Source organism: Anabrus simplex, chromosome 1 (genome assembly GCF_040414725.1).
Source record: "Anabrus simplex isolate iqAnaSimp1 chromosome 1, ASM4041472v1, whole genome shotgun sequence".
NCBI classification, from domain to species: Eukaryota; Metazoa; Arthropoda; class Insecta; order Orthoptera; family Tettigoniidae; genus Anabrus; species Anabrus simplex.
This window is the reverse complement of record NC_090265.1, coordinates 1,010,663,710-1,010,682,974: the sequence shown is the minus strand read 5'-3', so window position 1 is coordinate 1,010,682,974 and position 19,265 is coordinate 1,010,663,710. Positions and strand designations below refer to the sequence as shown.

The following is a 19,265-nucleotide window of genomic DNA, read 5'->3' as shown; positions in this document are numbered from 1 at the left end:
ACTGATGAGACAAAAATAAATATTTTTGGTTCGGATAGAAACAGCAAAGTTTGGAGTAAGCCCAACACAGCCTACCGTAATGAAAATCCTATCCCAACAGTGAAACATGGACGCGTTTTCATTCTGTTATGGATCTGTATATCCTCTCAGAGAGAGAGTGTGAGAGAGAGAGAGAGAGAGAGAGTGGGAGATGTGCACTTCATTGAGGGATGAATGGACAAAACTGTGCACAAGAATATATTGGCAAAAATTTGAAAGATAGTGCCCAAAAACTGGGATTTCATGGTAATTACATGTTTCAACATGATAATGACGCTAAACATACTTCGGAACTCATAAAAACCTGGCTGATTTGGAACGTTCAACTTAAAACTCATCCTCAGTCAGCGAAATTAAATCCAGTTGAATATTTATGGCCGATTTTAAAAAGGAGGGTCATAAACTACAAGAGTGCATCCATAACGGAGCTCCGAAGAGTCATTACAGAAGAATGGAAGAACATCAGTCCAGAGCAATGCAAGAAACTAGTTTCTTCTATGCAAAGACAGTGCGAGGAAGTTACTGAGGTAAAAGGATATGCCACACGATACTAATATTGTGGAAGTATTGATTTGTGTGTGTGTGTGCTTGGATTAATTCCTAGAATGAAGTGTACGAATAGAAAAGTAGTAAAGAAAATTCAGTTTTGTGTTTTGTGATATATTGTACCCGTTAATACTAGTCAACAGCCGGAGAACACTGAGACACCTCAGGAGTGCTCACTTCGCAAATAGGACGCCTAAGTAAAACACCCGAGGATGTGGCATGCATAGGAAAATGAACTGAAATTGTGGCATCTAATAAAGAAAATAAAGAGTAAAATTCACATATGGCATGGTTTATTAACAACAAATCTCAGATTGCCATCCATTAATAACAATGATTGTGGAAATGACCGCTAATAAAATTAAAAATGCAACTCTTGACGTACAAACAAAATAAATCAAATGGGGTGGTACATGATTTTTCGCCCTATCTTGCCCTAACAAATCACAGTTACATATTAATTTCGATAATTTTGTTCAGGTAAACAGATTTCATTTAATTAACTGAAAGCTTTGGGTTCTGATGATCTACTCTGAAATATTAGAAAGAAGAAAAATTAAATTAAATTTTGTACGATAATCATATCAAGTTTTCAATTATTTACCCAAAGTTTACATTTTACTATGACATACTTTGATGCTATAATTTCTCTTCAAACTTAATCGATTCAACGAAATAATTATCTGTTCAATTACCAGGCGCTTACTGGATTAGCGAAATTAAATAAATAAATTAAAGTCTGGAAATACCATTATAGTCATTTCAAATGGTCTGCCTAACAAAATCTAACTTCCGACACGTCACATCACATATCCTGGATGCGAATATCAAAGAAAGTAACACTGCCCACATAGTATAACACCATCTGAGACAATAAGATAAAAGGTGAACTCAGACTACCATAGCCATGATTATAAAATATATTACAATATCTACATATTTGGCTACACGGAAGATGATCACAGCATCCGAATACCATCGAATAATCCTAGCATAGCTAAGTGTACCTCAAGGTTTCTAATATTCAGGCAGATGACTTGGATGAAAGTCCTCGAACATTCGGGAAAGGTCTCGAATTCGGACAAGGTCTCGAAGATTGTTCCAGAACCACTGTGGGTTAACGCAAACATTAAAGTTACAAATTACGGAGAACTCGGGATAGAACCTAATTAGACATAATTCATCGAAGACGTAGTCAAACTCAAATATACGCAGACTCATTATCCAAAATCACGCAAGTATTCACCATATTACAATACCTAATGATCATTTGCCTCAATAATCATCTTCTATAATCATGGCGTGACTCTATTCTCGAAGAAATACATCAGTTATGCATTATAATTTAATCTCTCTCGAAGACACAAAATTATCACATTAATAATAGTGAAATTATAATATTGACCCATATTACACGACGATACATTTGTGATTCGCCCCGGGATGTCACAAATTCATTACAATATCATCACGCAACAAGTCCTACGCGTATATAATTATCTTTGAATTCTCGAAGATCCAATCCATCTACCGGTTGTCGAGTCTCGATTTAACTATCCCCACTCTGCATTTACATACCCGGGTTATGATTCAAAGTAACGGAATCATTTTTCAAGACGTAAGTTCAAATATCACACACCGTTATATTCCAACGGATACCATATGCAAGTACAATCTGCTTCTGTGCGACGACTGTACATCCAGAAAAATCTAATCTATGTACTCGAATATTCTAATATCATTCTCCACCAGTCGTGGCTATAATGAATTTATAAGATGAAACCATGAGAATTATTACCAACTGGTTCACCGAGCATAATTAAAAAATCACGTATACCATTCAGTATTATATTAAACCTATCTAACGGAGATACATATGTGACGATCATCTATTGGTACTACAATATGGCAAAGTACTACAACTACACAACTGCAACAAACTGCAAGATCATTTACCAATTATAACTACATAACTATCCCACTACAGAACAGATATTATTATACAATTGCGTCGACTTGGCTGCACGATGTCTTCGTGATGCCGGACGGCTGGTCGTCCTCAATAGTACAATTATAAGTGCCTTCCTCTCAACCCATCACTGTCACCTACGGTCTCATAATTTAGGCCTCCATCTCAGCGCGCGCACACACACACACACGCGCGCGCGGCGTTAGGTAACATCACTATGATGAAATTTGTAACTGTCCTCTTCTTGGATTTCAATCTGAAACTGGTACAATAAAAATTAATAAATTTGTCATACCACCATTTCCTGGAAATATTGTCCAAAAGATATATACTGTAGGAAACTCGATTTATCTTGACGTCTGTTGTATTATGTGCGTTGACAAACAGAATAGCCCAAATGATATATATTTGCGGGGCATACAGCTACGTTAAATCAAAGTTCGACTTCTTCAGATCCCGTGTAAGGTATAACCGTCCGCTATCGAACAAAGTCCTTCGCCTGAATGGCGTGTCGAAGAATACTGACGTACGGCGACTCACTGACCCAGTAACCTACTTTCACATCATCTGGCGAGCTGGAGTCCTTGAAGCAGTGCGCACGCGTGCTCAGACCGGAAACCTTGTCAAATTCACAACTGTAATAATTTCCCACATTTGTTTTGCTTGCCAGATAATATTCAGAATTATTATTATTATTATTATTATTATTATTATTATTATTATTATTATTATTATTATTATTATTATTATTATTGTTGTTGTTGGAATACACATTGCCTTTCCAGCACTCTGTTTAATAGTATCACTAGTCGTTTGAAGTTGGATACAGCCGGTGATAATCTACAGATTTATCGTACGCTCGCGAGGCGCGTTTCTCTTTCTTTTTCTTTCTTTCTTTCTTTCTTTCACAAACGGGTTCATTCCTAACCGCCGAGACTAGTATGAAGTCTTATGGCTTAAATCAACTAATTAGAAGAGTACTAAGTCCACAGGTGAAACCAATATGAATGCAAAGACCACTAACTCCAAGATATAGGCTACCACTCGGTTCATATATTCGAGCCATCCGGCCTATCGAAACTGTCACAATATATAGTTCATTTATCTTCTGAAGGTGATAAGTAAAATTTGAGTTCATGTATTAAAAATAGACGTCGTACACTACGTGATCAAAAGTATCCGAACACCCCCAAAAACATACGTTTTTTATCTTAGGTGCATTGTGCTGCCACCTACTGCCAGGTACTCCATAGAAGCGACTTCAGTAGTCATTCGACATCGCGAGAGAGCAGAATGGGGCGGCCCGCGGAACTCACGGACTTCGAAGTTGGGCGGGTGAATGGGTGTCACTTGTGTGAGAAGTCTGTACGCGAGATTTCCACACTCCTAAACATCCCTAGGTCTACTGTTTCTGATGTGATAGTGAAGTGGAAACGTGGAGGGACACGTGCAGCACGAAAGCGTACAGGCCGACCTCGTCTGTTGACTGACAGAGACCGCCGACAGTTGAAGAGGGTCGTCAAGTGTAATAGGCAGGCATCTATCCAGACCATCACACAGGAATTCCAGACTGCATCAGGACCCACTCCAGGTACTATGACAGTTCGGCGGGAGGTGAGAAAACTTGGATTTCATGGTCGAGCGGCTGCCCATAAGCCACACATCACGCAAGTCAATGCCAAACGACGCCTCGCTTGGTGTAAGGGGCGTAAACATTGGACGATTGAACAGTGGAAAAACGTTGTGTGGAGTGACGAATCACGGTACACAATGTGGCGATCCGATGGCAGGGTGTGGGTATGGCGAATGCCCGGTGAACGTCATGTGCCAGCGTGTGTAGTGCCAACAGTAAAATTCGGAGGCGGTGGTGTTATGGTGTGGTCGTGCTTTGCATGGAGGGGGCTTGCACCCCTTGTTGTTTTGCGTGGCACTGTCACAGCGTAGGCCTACATTGATGTTTTTAACACCTTCTTGCTTCTCACTGTTGAAGAGCAATTCGGGGATGGCGATTGCATCTTTCAATACGATCGAGCACCTGTTCATAATGCACGGCCTGTGACGGAGTGGTTACACAACAATAACATCCCTGTCCTGGATTGGCCTGCACAGAGTCCCTACCTGAATCCTATAGAATACCTTTGGGATGTTTTGGATCGCCGACTTCGTGCCAGGCCTCACCTACCGACATCGTTACCTCTCCTCGGTGCAGCGCTCCGTGAAGAATGGGCTGCCATTCCCCAAGCAACATTCCAGCACCTGATTGGACGTATGCCTGCGAGAGTGGAAGCTGTAATTAAGTCTAAGGGTGGGCTAACACCATATTGAATTCCAGCATTACCGATGGAGGGCGCCACGAACTTGTACGTCATGTTCAGCCAGGTGTCCGGATACTTTTGATCACATAGTGTATGTACTTTTATCATGTTCCTACCAGAAAAGTGCAAACAAATAGATATTCATTTTACAAAACAGCCAATTTGTATTCACGTTCCAGCTGTGCTGACTGTAGATGTCATCCTACTGTGTCAGAATTCGATCTCTTGCATCCGGGAGATAGTAGGTTCGAATCCCACTATCGGCAGCCCTGAAAATGGTTTTCCGTGGTTTCCCATTTTCACACCAGGCAAATGCTGGGGCTGTACCTTAATTAAGGCCACGGCCGCTTCCTTCCAACTCCTAGGTCTTTCCTATCCCATCGTCGCCATAAGACCTATCTGTGTCGGTGCGACGTAAAACCCCTAGCAAAAAAAAAAAAAAAAAAAAGAATTCGATCTCATGAGCTTGACAGAGGAGGTCAATGCGCATTGCCTTACCTAGCGAGCCATTGTTATGTAGCGAGAAGGGGCGCGCAGTAGTGAGCTTGCATTCGGGAGATAGTGGGTTCGAACTCCACTGTCGGCAGTCCTGAAGATGGTTTTCCGTTTTCCCCATTTTCACACCAGACAAATGCTGGGCTGTACCTTAATTAAGGCTACGGTCGCTTCCTTTCCACTCCTAACTCTTATACCGTCCCATCGTCGTCGTAAGACGTGACGTAAAGCAACTTTAAAAAAGTGAACACTACATGGTGTTTGACGAGTATAACAGGAATGAATTAGATAGTTACAATCGTAAAATGCTCTATGGAGTACTTGATGTCGCTGAATCCAAAGAAATATTGAAATAGAAACTTATAAACCTTTGGTATATTTCATTTTTTCAAGAAATATTGAGTTGGCCTACACTTGAAGATATGGGAAATTGTAATATTCTGAATGCATCTCCAGGACTTTACAGTTATGTTGACAGTAACCATTGTTCCTTAAAATCTCGTTCCCTGACATTCTGCTTTCCGATTACTTGCATGACCTAACGTTAGCCGGCGTTTTGCTCACAGGAATATGCAATTTGGCTCAAAGCAAGTGAAGTAGGGCCTTGGCTGTCTGGTGGAGAATATGCAAATGATCATCGAAAATCTTGTGAACGTACGTGCGCTTTCAGAACGTGATCTGTTTTGAACAATTATTTGCCGAGAGGACGATCAACGGTACTTTTAACACGTATTTCTGTGCGAAGAGTTTCTAGGAAGCAGTCAGTCTGTTATTTTCACTCCATAGGAAACGTAATTAAAACAAGAATGCTCTACAGGGCGTAAAAGACAGAACAAGACCGAGCGACTGGCAGAGTCGTGAGATAATGGTGGTTATTGTTTTAGGAGGAAGTACAACTAGTCAAACATCCTCTATTAACTAATCAGAAGGAGAAAATGGAAGGGATCCGGCACTTCGAAAAATGAAGGTATCGGCCGAAGACAGACAACGGTTACGAAGGACCTAAAAATGAGGCCTCGAATGCTCTAATACCGTTAGGGTCGGAAAGGAACAAGAGTTGACTAAGATAGGTCGAACAGGATAGGGTATATGCAAATGAGGAGTCTGGTACAAGGAAGTGGACGCAATGCCAGGACTCAGTTACGGGGCCCGTTGTTATCAGCCACGCTCCCAAGTTAAGAGCCCCTGGGGCCCCAATTAGTCACCTCTCACGACAGGCAAGGGATACCGTGAATGTTATTCCATCGCCCCTACCCACAGGGGGACCGGGAGATAGTGGGTTGAACTCCACTGTCGGCAGCTCTGAAGATGGTTTTCCGTGGTTTTCTATTGTCATACCAGGCAATTAAGGCCGTGGTCGCTGCCTTCATAGTCCTAGCCCTGTCCTATCCCATCGTCACAATAAAACATGTCTCAGTCGGTGCAACGTAAAACCATTAGCATAAAACGCAAAAGACTGCTATAGAGGGCTGGCTGAATTGCTGTTGACGTTTCTACAAGCTTCATCTAGGGTCTAGGTGGTGTCTCAATCCGAACGAAGAAGAGATGAATGATGTCAGAAGAAGTTGGTAACTACGTCAGTTCGGTCTAATATTTTCTCATGACAGCCGCAAGACATGTTTTGAAGCTTCCTCTTGTGCCCCCTCTGTTGGAAAAGGGTAAGCAGATAATTCCCAGCGGCTCAATTTCTTCTCAGGGTATTCATCTCTCGAGTAAAATATGAAGATTTTACATTAGGTCTCGCTTAACGTGAGTTCGAAGAGAATGCCGGTTCACCGAGGATGTAATACCAAATAATTAATTCACCTGACTAAAGTACCAACGATGTAAGGCCTTGATAAATTCAAATCAGGCATCAACTCAGTCAGTTACTTTCTTGGCTTACCAACTAGCTTATCAACTACGTAAAAGGGAAATAATTCATCACACACAAATTCTAGAAAACATAATAATAATATTTATTTGAATAAAAGATTGCCCTAGGAAAAAGTAATGTAATTTAGGGTAGTATTTGCTTTGTTACTATGTACAGATAATAACTCAGAGTCACCGGTGGCTTGTAAAAATAAAAATAAATGCAGTGTTAAGCTATTTACACCAATTCCGAAATGAAGTCAAAAATGGATATTACTATTTACAATTGATCACTGGACATCCACAGTCTTCATTGGAAACAAGTCATTGAGTTGACGCAAATATCGTTATGATGTTTAGATTGCTCATTATCATCAAAATCAGGCTAAATAGATCTGAATAAAATGTATAGTTTAGCAGAATGAAATGTAAAATAAACAAATAGATCTGAGTTTGAATATGAATATAAATCTACTCATAAATCTGAACATAAGCTTGAACATAAATTCGGACATAAATCTGAACTCATTTAATTTGGTCTTTCTTCTTAGATACGCTTCGGTAACGACTTACGGGCTAAGGCATATTTCCCTAATGCCTGTTAAATCTGGCTCCTAGCCTATCATTTCCCTATCCATTATTCTCTTAAAGAATGTAAATTCAAATTAACTCTGTGTCAGAATAAATAAGTTATCTATCTAGCTTTCCACATAATTTTTGATTCACATACACATCTATTTCAGGCTCTATGTGCTCTCCCTTTGTCATATTCCATAACATTTCTCATCTTCGCAAGTTACTCAATTCATTTGGGCAGTCAGAATGTAAATACTACGCATTTATGCTCGGAAATATATTACCGCATTTATAAATATCATATTTGCATTTGGCCATGAACACCGTTATAAAATACATCATAATATTCTCGTATTTGAATTACAGCATCTACTATTGTCATATAATCCCATCAAAATCTCAATTCTACTTCAATGTATATCACTCATACCTTAGTTTAGGTCATTCCCGCGGTGTGCTCAGTTTCACGTACATGTATCATTTCACACAAATCCTTACCTCTTATAAATGTGACATGGCATTTCCTTAGATGCAGGCAATCCTTGCCCTCTCCGTAACACATAAATAAACATCCGCATTTCATTATACATTGACTTATTTCGCCGAGTTACCAATACTGTAACATGATTTCAACATTCAACCAACAACTTCATTATCATAACCTCCACTACAACATGTCGCGATTACTCTTACATTACCGTGCCAAATATGTCACAATTGCCTTTCTTACATCTCAATAACGTTATATATCATAACCCCAAACTGAGTTCCATATTCTTATGTTGCGGAGCAAAGAGTACGTGATTCTACACATTCATCTCAGACGCGCGGACCAAACATGACGTAAACATTTAGTATAACCAATACGAGATTGATCAAAATTCCACAATGTGTCAAATCATTGCTATCAGCTGTTATAAAAGACACTTCCTTCAAATTCTCGTAACTCATTAGTTATTCTGACCAAAAAATGCGGTGACGTGTATGTAATGTACAAGAATCTTATTCTACACTGCTCGATCGTATTACTATAGACTTAAATATCTCACACTTCACTTCCATTATTCACTTGCACTCTTGATTCAATGGTTTATATAACCAACTTATCAGCACATGCCAAAAGTAAATGTATACGCAAATCAAAAACTACGTAATTAAAAATGTAAAGACTTAGCTTGCTTGTCGTTACATCTGGTCCAGTTCTTCCTCCTCCACTCAAATGTCGTTAGCTCTGCGGTCAGGATGTGGGTTAGTCATCTGGTTGGCCGTTGCCTTCCTCATCATGGGTTGATCATCTGGTTGGCCGTTGCCTTCCTCATTGTGGGTTGGTCATCTGGTTAGGATGTACCGCTCCCCAGTTTGGTCCATCGTGCATGTTTAGCAGGCACACATCCTATTACTTCTGCTGGCAACAAAAATATACATTTCGGAGCAGAAAATTGTCATGATATAATCCATCTGACAATAATAATTCTCCAGTTGTTATTCCTTTTTCTTGCTTTCTGAGATATAACTTTGATCTCGTCGGGATTAAGTTCTCCGTATATATATCGGCTCTTTCTGGGAAAATCTCGAAGATTTATTCTTCTTCTCTTCTTGCCGTATGAAAGTATTTCTCTTGGGTTTCAATTGGTCCCTCCTTACAGAATGCGACGCGATTGCTCTTGGGATCCTTCTAGGCGTATATCGCCGTATCTTGCTTATTTTTTATATTTCAATTAACTCTGGTTCGTCGGCCGGTGAATTATATTATTTGTTTTACAACGACGATCCCTTTTCTTCAAGAATCTCCTCAAAATTCTTGTATCTTCTTTCAATATATAGCTCGTTTACCGGTTACGTCTTCACTCTTGCGATGCATATTTTTAAGTGAAATTTTTAACAATCCCTTCGCTTCTCTTTTATTTGTAAAACAATTCACTTGACTCTCTACTGTCCCGTAGTGCCTTCAATATTTGTCCGTTCCCAGACATGCATGGCCTTCTATAATATCGCACTACATATATTTTCCTTGTATCTCATAGATCGGATGGGCCATACCTTCATTCGGCGCCATTTTGAAAGCTGTCTACGAGATGTAAACGGGCACACTCTGTAGATTAGTGGTCGAATATTACCCTCTAGACCTCAAGATCGCGGGCTCAAACCCGACAGAGGAAGACTGATATTTGAAGTGTGAAGAAACGAAAAAGTCCATTCCACACTTTGTCGACGTATCAAAGATCTCTGTTGACTCATTCGGTGTTTACCCGATAAAATTAATGGCAACTTGCAGTTAGTCACAGATCGTCCAACAGATATTCGTTTCTCTGCCATCTAACAGAGTAAAACGGAACGTCAAATTATTAATGTTAATGTCATTGGTTTTTATATCCTAGTAACTACTTTACGGTTTTCGGAGACATTGAGGTGCCGGAATGTTTTTCCCTCAGGAGTTATTTGAGCACCTTCATGTACCATTGAACTAAGCCGGAATCGAACCGAGAAGGCCAGCACTCTGTCGTCTGAGCTACTTAGTCCTGCGGAACGTCAAAATTGACACTCAGCCAGCCTAAATGGCGCCAACTCAAAATGCCTTCATGTGGCGATAGTGTGCTATTATTATTACTTGAATGTTTATTTTTAGGATTTATATTACCTGTTAATTTTGTTTGAAATGAGTTTTTTTGTAGAGTTCTTTGTGACGTTCATTGATATATTACGAACTATTGTGTAGTTTTAGATTTATTGTTGTGTGTTTAATTAAACGTTTTAGTTTCAGATTGTATTGTTTCGCGTGGAAGTTTATCCTTGTTGAAGCCGGTCCTTCCAAACAATTAATAAAAATGTGTGATAATTGTATATATTTGCGCGTCGCGCTATAAATAGGATGTACACGATTCCAACTGTCATTGGCACTGTCACCAATCAGCCTAACGAACCCGAAAACTGCGCACAGTAATTTTGGACATTTTCTTCTTCACCCCTTTTCACCCCCAATGCCGATGGAGACTTCAACGGCCTGCGGAGTGTCACCGTACATCTTAGCTATTTGGAGTCATGTGTGTTCCAAGTTTGGTTGAAATGGCAGGTTCGCCTATAGAAGCCTGCCATTTTTAATCGTTTAGCTTCGCTGATATATTTACGTAAAGATGTTACTTCTTAACTCTGTGAAACCCTCTAAGTACAGAATGCATTACGGGCTAAGGCAATGCCTTCGCCAGCTATTACTGGAGTGGGTTCGTAGTTAGCTACGAAGCTGACTTCAGGATATCGATGTCTCATGATTCGGACTCTCCGAATGTTCACCAAAGTTTCTCTGGATGTTTTTCCGAACCTGGAAATAGCTGTGTTTTTCTCAAATGCATGTACAACATAAATTACTAATATCTAACGTGAAGACCTTCCAGCCTCAAGTATTCTTACATTAATTCAATGATGATGATAATAATAATAATAATAATAATAATAATAATAATAATAATAATAATAATAATAATAATAATAATCACCGACTAGAGGCATGAGACTTTCACACTCGCATTGGTTTTTGAGAAAGCGATAAGACTAATCTCCAATATTAAAGTCCATATAATTAACTCAGTCAGAAACTTTTTTTTTTCAACAGTGTGAAAACGCAGCTCACAATACGTTCTTCGTTTTGATATACCTGAACAGTACGAAACTGGTGTAAATAAGCAATTTCCATCACCTAGTACAGGTACAATCCTTCGGGTTTCCATGACAGGAAATTAGGTGGACAATGTTCGTGACAGAGAAGTGAGAGGGAAAAGAGCAGTAGGAGAGCCAAAAAGTGAAATGTGAGGATGTAGAAGAACAGAAACTCTACTCTGACAGAAAGAAATGGTGAGTGCTTGAATATTTGTGTAATAAACATGAAATACTCTCGACAAACCACGAGTCCACGACTGACCGCTCAGTTATGTAGACCACATCGAGGAGACATATCAGACGGCGCATACGTGTGCGCCCTTCAGAATTCCCGTCACGGCACATGGCCGACAATGGACCATCAGGTGGCCTTGAAGTACTTGTGAGCGCTTTGGCCAATCAGAATGCTACATTTTTAAAATAATTTACAAATATACGGCAATATATTTTTATGCTCTTAAAGATACACTGCAAATCGACAGGTCATGAGCTTTCGTCAGAATGCTTTGCGATGTCGATCAGTTCAGCCATAACTCGCGGTAACAGAAATCACCCTACTGTTGTAAATATATAGATTATTATTATTGTTATTATTATTATTATTATTATTATTATTATTATTATTATTATCATCGTCTTCCTATGTATCTTGATACCACCATCTCTTCATTAATGAAACATATAACTTAAGTTCAAAGTAAAAATAAACTATTACATTAATGAAACTACTGCTTTAATCACTTTTATAGTTCATTCTCATTTAAAAAAATGTATGGTATGTTACTGCTGAAGCTTATTCTCTGATGAATATTAAATTTTCACAACCACATCGTACTTGAAATAAATTTCAAAGTATTCTTTGAAAGTTTCTCTTGAGTTATTCTTTCATGTTTATACCATAATTCTGTGATTGTACTTGTACTGGGTAAACTTATACAAATCATTGTTTTATTTCGTTCTAGGTTCCCAGTGGGCGATGGACATCAGCTTTAGCAACGTTCTGGAGGGTGCACGCCAGTACTTCCAAGGTCTTCCATCCCCTGCTTCAGCAGCAAGCTCTTCTCAACAACCACAGCAGGAAGCAGTGTCAGCTGTACAGCATTACGATCATGGGGGTGGGGGTAGTCATACTGGGGGTAACATCTCCTCGGTACCTGCCACCACCACGTCTGCTACAGTACCTTTGCAGCGACAAGTACAACAAACAGCACCCACCTCAACCTCCTCCCCAGCTACTGCATCAGTTCTTTCCTACTGGCCACCTCACGCGACCTCAACCAACACCCAGTACCAGAGAAGCAAAGAAGGCATCACTGTAGTACCCCCGTCGCAGCAGGCTCTTCACCACCGGTACTTACCTCCAAAGAACCATCCTTCTGCCTCTCAGACAGTTTATAATGGAAGCCGGCTCTCAGCATTGGAACTGCAAGCAGCCAGCTACCAGAATCACGTGCAGCGGCAGCAACAGCAGCAACAGCAACAACAAGAGCAGCAGCAGCAGCAGCAGCAGCAACAACAGCAGCAGCAGCAGCCTCAACAACAAGCACCTCCACGACAACAAGGTCATAATCTGCCACCAATAGCTGCTTTATCTAATTACCATGCTAGTCGAAATGGCTCTACAGGTGCTAAAGATATCTTGTCAAACTCTTCTCATCGACATTCGGTACAACCACAAGTAGCCACAGCTCCCATACCATTGCATCAGATGTCTAGTAAGCTAGCGTCATCAAGTGAAAATTTACATCGGACTCATACAGACTATAGTATATCGCAACAAAACCAGGCTCGTTACGTGACTGGTAATAATACAGTGCAACATAGTAATAATGGTAACGTGAATGCTGTACAATATGGACATCGAACATCTAAGTATCATGGTTCTGTTAATTCAGTCTATACTAACTATGTTCCAAGTCCTGTTTCTGCATCTTCATTATCTGTACCATCTTCATCTCCCTCGATGAGCATGTCTTCCCCCTTATCACAGCAGCATCATCATCATCAGCAGCAGCAACAACAACAGCAACATCAACATCAGCAACAGCAGCAACATCAGCAACAGCAGCAACAACAACAGCTTCAGCAACAGCAGTCACAGTCACAGCAACAACAGCAGCAGCAGCACCAGCAGCAGCAGCAGCAGCAGCAGCAGCAACGCCATCAGCAGCAATATGTGTACCATCAGCCCCACCAAGCCTCTGTTCAGCACCAACCTGCCCAGGATGTTCTCACAAAAGCTGATCAACTTCTCCAGTCTAGGCAGCAATATTCAGCTCACCAGGTTTGTTGACAAAGAAACTCATAATTTGTAGTCTTTGCTTGTATGAAAATATTTCAATTTTAAATAATTTTAGGTCATTTGTGGTTAGTTTATGGAAATTTTATAATGTTTAGGAATTATTTTAGCCTTAGCCATGTATTTCATTGGCACTAAATCTAAGTTGGTCTTTGTTATTATGGAAAACATGAATAACTACCCTTTTAAAACCCCCCCAAAATAGTAAATTGATTCACGTTTGACATTTGAAAATTACATTGTATTTTTCTATTTTTTACCCACATTTGCTTTTACGGCTTTTGCTTCCAAATATAATCACACACACCAGACTGTTTGTCACCTGATGAATATCACTTTTAATAATATACACTTCAAAAAGCTTGGCATATAATAGGTTTGACTTCATTGATGCTGTTTATTCTATTCAATGGATTGTGATTGACATGATGATTTCACATTCTTTGCTTATGACTCACAAAAACAAATTAAATTCTCTCATCTACAAGATGAAAAATCACCAGATGTTGATCACTGTAGTGATTATGGTAGGTTCTGAGCTCTCAGAAGTGAGAAATGGGATTCGACTCAGTGCATTATTAATTGGATTGATGTCTGGGAACTGTGAAGGCCAGTCTGTTCTGCTGATGTATCTTTCAATATACTGACATGCCACTCTAGAATGATGAGATCTTGTATTATCCTAGAAGAAAATAGTCCCCAGTATTACATCTATAGGGCCTAACACTAACATTTGGTATCTCTTGTACATATCAGGGACCAATCAGAGTGCCATGAATGGGTTGCTGTTGGATGATTATTCATGCCCAGAATTGTTCAGAAGTCCTCCATACTCTCATATTTTTAGTGACGAGTCTTAAATCAATCCTAGTCTCATTACCAAAAATCATACGCTCCACTCTTGAGTAGTCTAATGTTGATGAGTAAGGACTCCTGTCCTTCAGTGAGTACGGTTATCTTGGCACAATGCAAATCCAGAAATATGTATTCTGGGGTGGGGACCAACTACATGTAGTTTTAACAGTGGTAATACTCCCTACTAAACAGATAATAGATGTTTCTTGTATTTGTATCTGAATGAAGAGCATGGTATCAGGCTCCCTAACTCGTTCAGTAGGGAGTTCCAGACCCACAATAAGCCTACTGTGAAGGATTGGGTGTACTGTTTGGTGGTGTATGCGGGAAAGGTCAGGATATTCCTGTTGTGAGAGCAGGTGTTCAGTTGATGAATCTTCGAGAGCTTGGCTAACATGGATGCTAGGTACTGAGTTGCAGATGTACTTAAGAGTGTTGTGCAACAGCACAGGACATGAAGTTACTTTTTTTTTACAAATTGCTTTATGTTGCACTGATACAGAATAGGTCTTATGGTGATGATTGGATAGGAAAGAATGGGATGGGAAGGAAGCGGCCGTGACCTTAATTAATAATAATAATGCTATTTGCTTGACGACCCACTACTTTCTTTTTCGGTCTTCGGAGAGTGACCATAATTAAAGTATCAAGTAATTCAATTACTTACTTGATTACTTCCAAACTCTAATTGTTACTAGTCTGAATGTGCATCACTACAACCTGCCAACCATCTTTGGACTTCATTTTAAGATTTAAAAGAAATGTAAACTCAAAGATGTTTATAACATTTAAATATTATAATAATAATAATAATAATAATAATAATAATAATAATAATAATAATAATAATAATAATAATAATAATAATAATAATAATAATAATAATAATAATAATAACAATAATAATAATAAATGGATTCATATAAACATAAGTGTTGAGTATTTGAAAGCATTTAAAAAGTTAGTGTTGTATAGGAACAGTTAACTTATTTATTATTACAGGATCTTTAACATGTGTAAGTTATTTGTAAATCCTTAATTTATACATTTTTTATTTTATTTAAGGCATACTATGCATCTGCAACATCTGGACGTTCTGTTCTGCAAGCTACACCAGCAAATCCTTCTAGCCTTTTGACAAACGGACACCAGATCTCTGCTGTACCTGTTACGCCTGTTGCGGGTGCTGCACCAGGCTCAACTTCACTGCAGAGTGGAAACTCAAGAAGCAAACGGGAGTCTCCACTGGATTTATCTGTTAAAACTGTCCGCCAGTCTGCTGACTCTACTGCTAAAGATGATAGTGATGGAAATTACAACATAGCTAGCTATTCTCCTGTATCACTAGACCACCATCGAAGTGCAAAGCTCAGTGGAAGAAGTCGTACTCCCCAGCAGGGAGCTGTATTACCACCATTACAGCTACCTTCCAGTATGGCATACCCTTCATTTGATACAAGAGGTCCAAATAACAGTAGTGCTGCTACCACAAATAATGGTAATAACAGCAGTGTTACTTCCTCTCCCAAAGTAGACTTCCTTCCAAATTTTGCTGCTTCTCATAATAGTGCAGTGCCATCATCAAATTATTCATCTGATTCTCAGCAACGTTCTCCAGCTAGAGCAAATTCACACCTTCAGGTATTTGCTCATCAACAAGCCACATTGCCTCATGTTGCTAGCTTTAAGAAAACTACATCTGCAAATTTAACCTCTTTTGAGCACAAAACTTCTCAGTATTATCAGACATCAGTTGCACAGATGCAACAGAGACACTCCAGTAATAGTGCATCAGCATCTGCCATGTTGCCACCTTATAGCCATGCATCAAACACACACTATTCCATGCCATCTGCATGTGACACTTCCAAGAGGTCTTCAGATGCAGGATCAAATTTTTGTGGTAATCGAGTTGATTACTCAGGAACACCAACAAACATTGCTTATTCTCCTTCTGTAAATACAAGCAGAGAAGGAGTTGTTGCTGGACAGAAGAGGAGTGGAGACATGAGACAATCAGCAGCAGCTAAAATGCCTCGTTTGGACACTTGGATAGATCAGCAGATAGAACAGAGATTCTCCTCATATGCGGCATCAAGAGCTCAGCAGCAACAGCAAGAACACCAGCAGCAGCAGCAGCAGCAGCTTGCAAGCAGTTTGCACAATGGGAATCTTAGTATGAACAGTGCTACTGTGCTATCTGAAACAGATTTTGCTGCGTCTAATATTAGAGCAAATTTAAATACCTCTGTACACTCAGTGCAACAGTCAGCACATTCACATCAAATGGCAGTTCATCCACGAGTGCCCCAGACTCAGCACAATTTTGGATCGAGTCAAGCCTCTCAGAACACTGCATATACGTCACCTCATAATAGTCAGCAATACCCTAATCATTCAACACAGCAACAAGTCCACAGTAGTCAGCAGGCTCTGCAGAGGTTGCTAACATCAACAGTTCCTCAGCTGCCTAATACTAATAGTACTACAACTAGCAGTAGTAAAATCAGCTTAGGAAATGGAGGAGTGACAGACAAACGGGTTATCAGTATATTGCGCAGCAACCTGGAAATCAAAGAAGCTCGAATTTCTCAGTTACAGAATCAACTTCAACAGAATGCTCGTCTTCAGAGTCAGCAGGCTGCTCAACAAAATAATAGAAGATCCGTGCAACCTAATATTCCTCAAATACAAGTGCCGCAGATACGTCAGAAGTTATCGTCACCAGCACCAACTCTTGGAAACCAGGTGACATATCCTACACACAAATTCCACTTACCTAAAGCCATGGACTCTGTTTGTATCGATTCGGAATCGGGTACTGTTCCAATGAGAGTTCCTGCTTCTCAGCAACAGGCACAAGAACAGCATGTCCTTCTGCAGCAGCAACAGCAACAACAACAACAACAACTGCAGCAGCAACCACAACAGCAGTTGCATCTTCAGCAACAGCAACAACAGCAGGAACTACAACAGCAAGAACAGCAACAACAGTTGCAGGTTGATTCCAGACCTGAGCATGATCTAACTGCCAACAGTAACACTGGTCCTGCTGATCTTGATCGGTTTGCTGCTTACCTTGCTGCTCGCATAAGAACCAAAGCAGAACTTAAACAGGTGAGTTGCTTCTACAAAGTGTACCTTTTGATATTGTGAAAAAGAATCATCCTAGCATGTCACTGTCATTCTCTTTGAGAATGTTTTTCCCATGCATGCAGAGCCATGAATTATGCAATTAAACCAGAATCATATTTCAAACTACTTTCTGATTTAAGGCAGTTTTTTAAAAGAATTACAATTACTGCATTATAAAACTTGACTGTGATCCTGTAAGTAAATAGTGTCCTCATTCTTAGGGGGTACAGTTCTTTTCAGGCACACCCATAATGAATGTGAGCTGCTTGTACCATTTTAACCACATACTCGTACCAGCCTCCTGCCCTTCTTAAATCTCTGGCAATACTGGGAACGAAACCCGGCCCTCCGAGGATGGCAGCAAATAGCATTAACTGTTACTCTGCGGTGATGGACATTACAATACTGAGTTGGGTGGGCTTTGTCATGTCAATCCGTGATGGGGAAAGCATATTTCTGTAATTTTCAAGCAATAGTTACCTGTGTTATTGAATGTTTACAGCACTTAGTTACTTGCAATGCGGGAAGCTACTGTGACATCCTGCATGGTTGTGTCAGAATTTTATTCCTGAAAATGGCATTAGATCCAAAGTTTTATCACATCACAAATGTGTTAAATTCTATGATTTATCCATAAATACGTAGAATTGTATTTTGTTCAAACTTTTCTGGTGCTAAGGATGGGGTAAAAATGTGCTACCTACATAAAATTCTGGACTACAGAATATCAGTGCATATCTTGAAAGCATAGTGAGTTTGTAATCCTTTCATATAGCCACTACATCTCTTCTATACATATATAAAAACCTCAAGGTATGTACAAGGGTGTCCATGTCCTAGCTCTCAGGGAAAGGAAAAAATCTAATGTAGTCAAGTGTTTCTCTTTCAAGAAAATGATTTGAAAGTCTATATATCATAGAAGTGGTAGTACCCCCACACCAACAGGCAGGGGATACACACAGTGGGTGTTATTCTACCGTGGAATACAAGTCTCTATTCATCTTCCAAAATATTAAAAATACTACACACCCCCAGGTCTAGGCCTCTCTCCCTACACACGATCATATGGACACCCTTGTGTATGTACAACTCAAGAACCTCTGTACAGATTTTCATGCAGTTTTGCTTTTGCCTAGAGGATCTCCTGAGGAAAGTTTCTGTTTATTAAATATTACACTGTGATGAAAGGAAGCTGAGCAGTAACAGTTTCTGAGAAACAACTCAGAAGAAAAATGACACTACACAAACTCATTCTTAGCTCACGCTGCCTAAACCATTAAAGATGTGCATGAGAATTTTAGATCAAAACTGTTCTACAAAAATGTCCTTGGGACCTCGTACCTATTTTTAAGAAGTCATTCACAATAACATCTTTTAATGTTTGTTAATAATAGAAACCCCATCCTTGGTATGGGAGGAGCATTACTTAGGGTTAGTTTGGTGCTGCCTAAACTGTTAAAAGACCTCTCAAACTATGAATAGAAGAATTATAGAGCATAGAAAGTTTTATGATAAAGTCCATGAGACCATA

The 19,265-nt window shown here is 39.7% G+C and overlaps 1 protein-coding gene across 1 annotated transcript in view; it reads left to right on the top strand.

The window, feature by feature from the left end:
* LOC136857790 (uncharacterized) overlaps window positions 1-19,265 on the top strand; it is a 793,681-nt gene that overhangs the window by 742,870 nt on the left and 31,546 nt on the right. Inside the window, exons 6-8 of the mRNA XM_068225167.1 lie at window positions 12,408-13,475; window positions 13,560-13,729; window positions 15,665-17,716. Coding sequence (XP_068081268.1) covers window positions 12,422-13,475; window positions 13,560-13,729; window positions 15,665-17,716 — 3,276 coding nt within the window. The 5' untranslated portion in view covers window positions 12,408-12,421. The remainder of the gene's footprint in view (window positions 1-12,407; window positions 13,476-13,559; window positions 13,730-15,664; window positions 17,717-19,265) is intronic.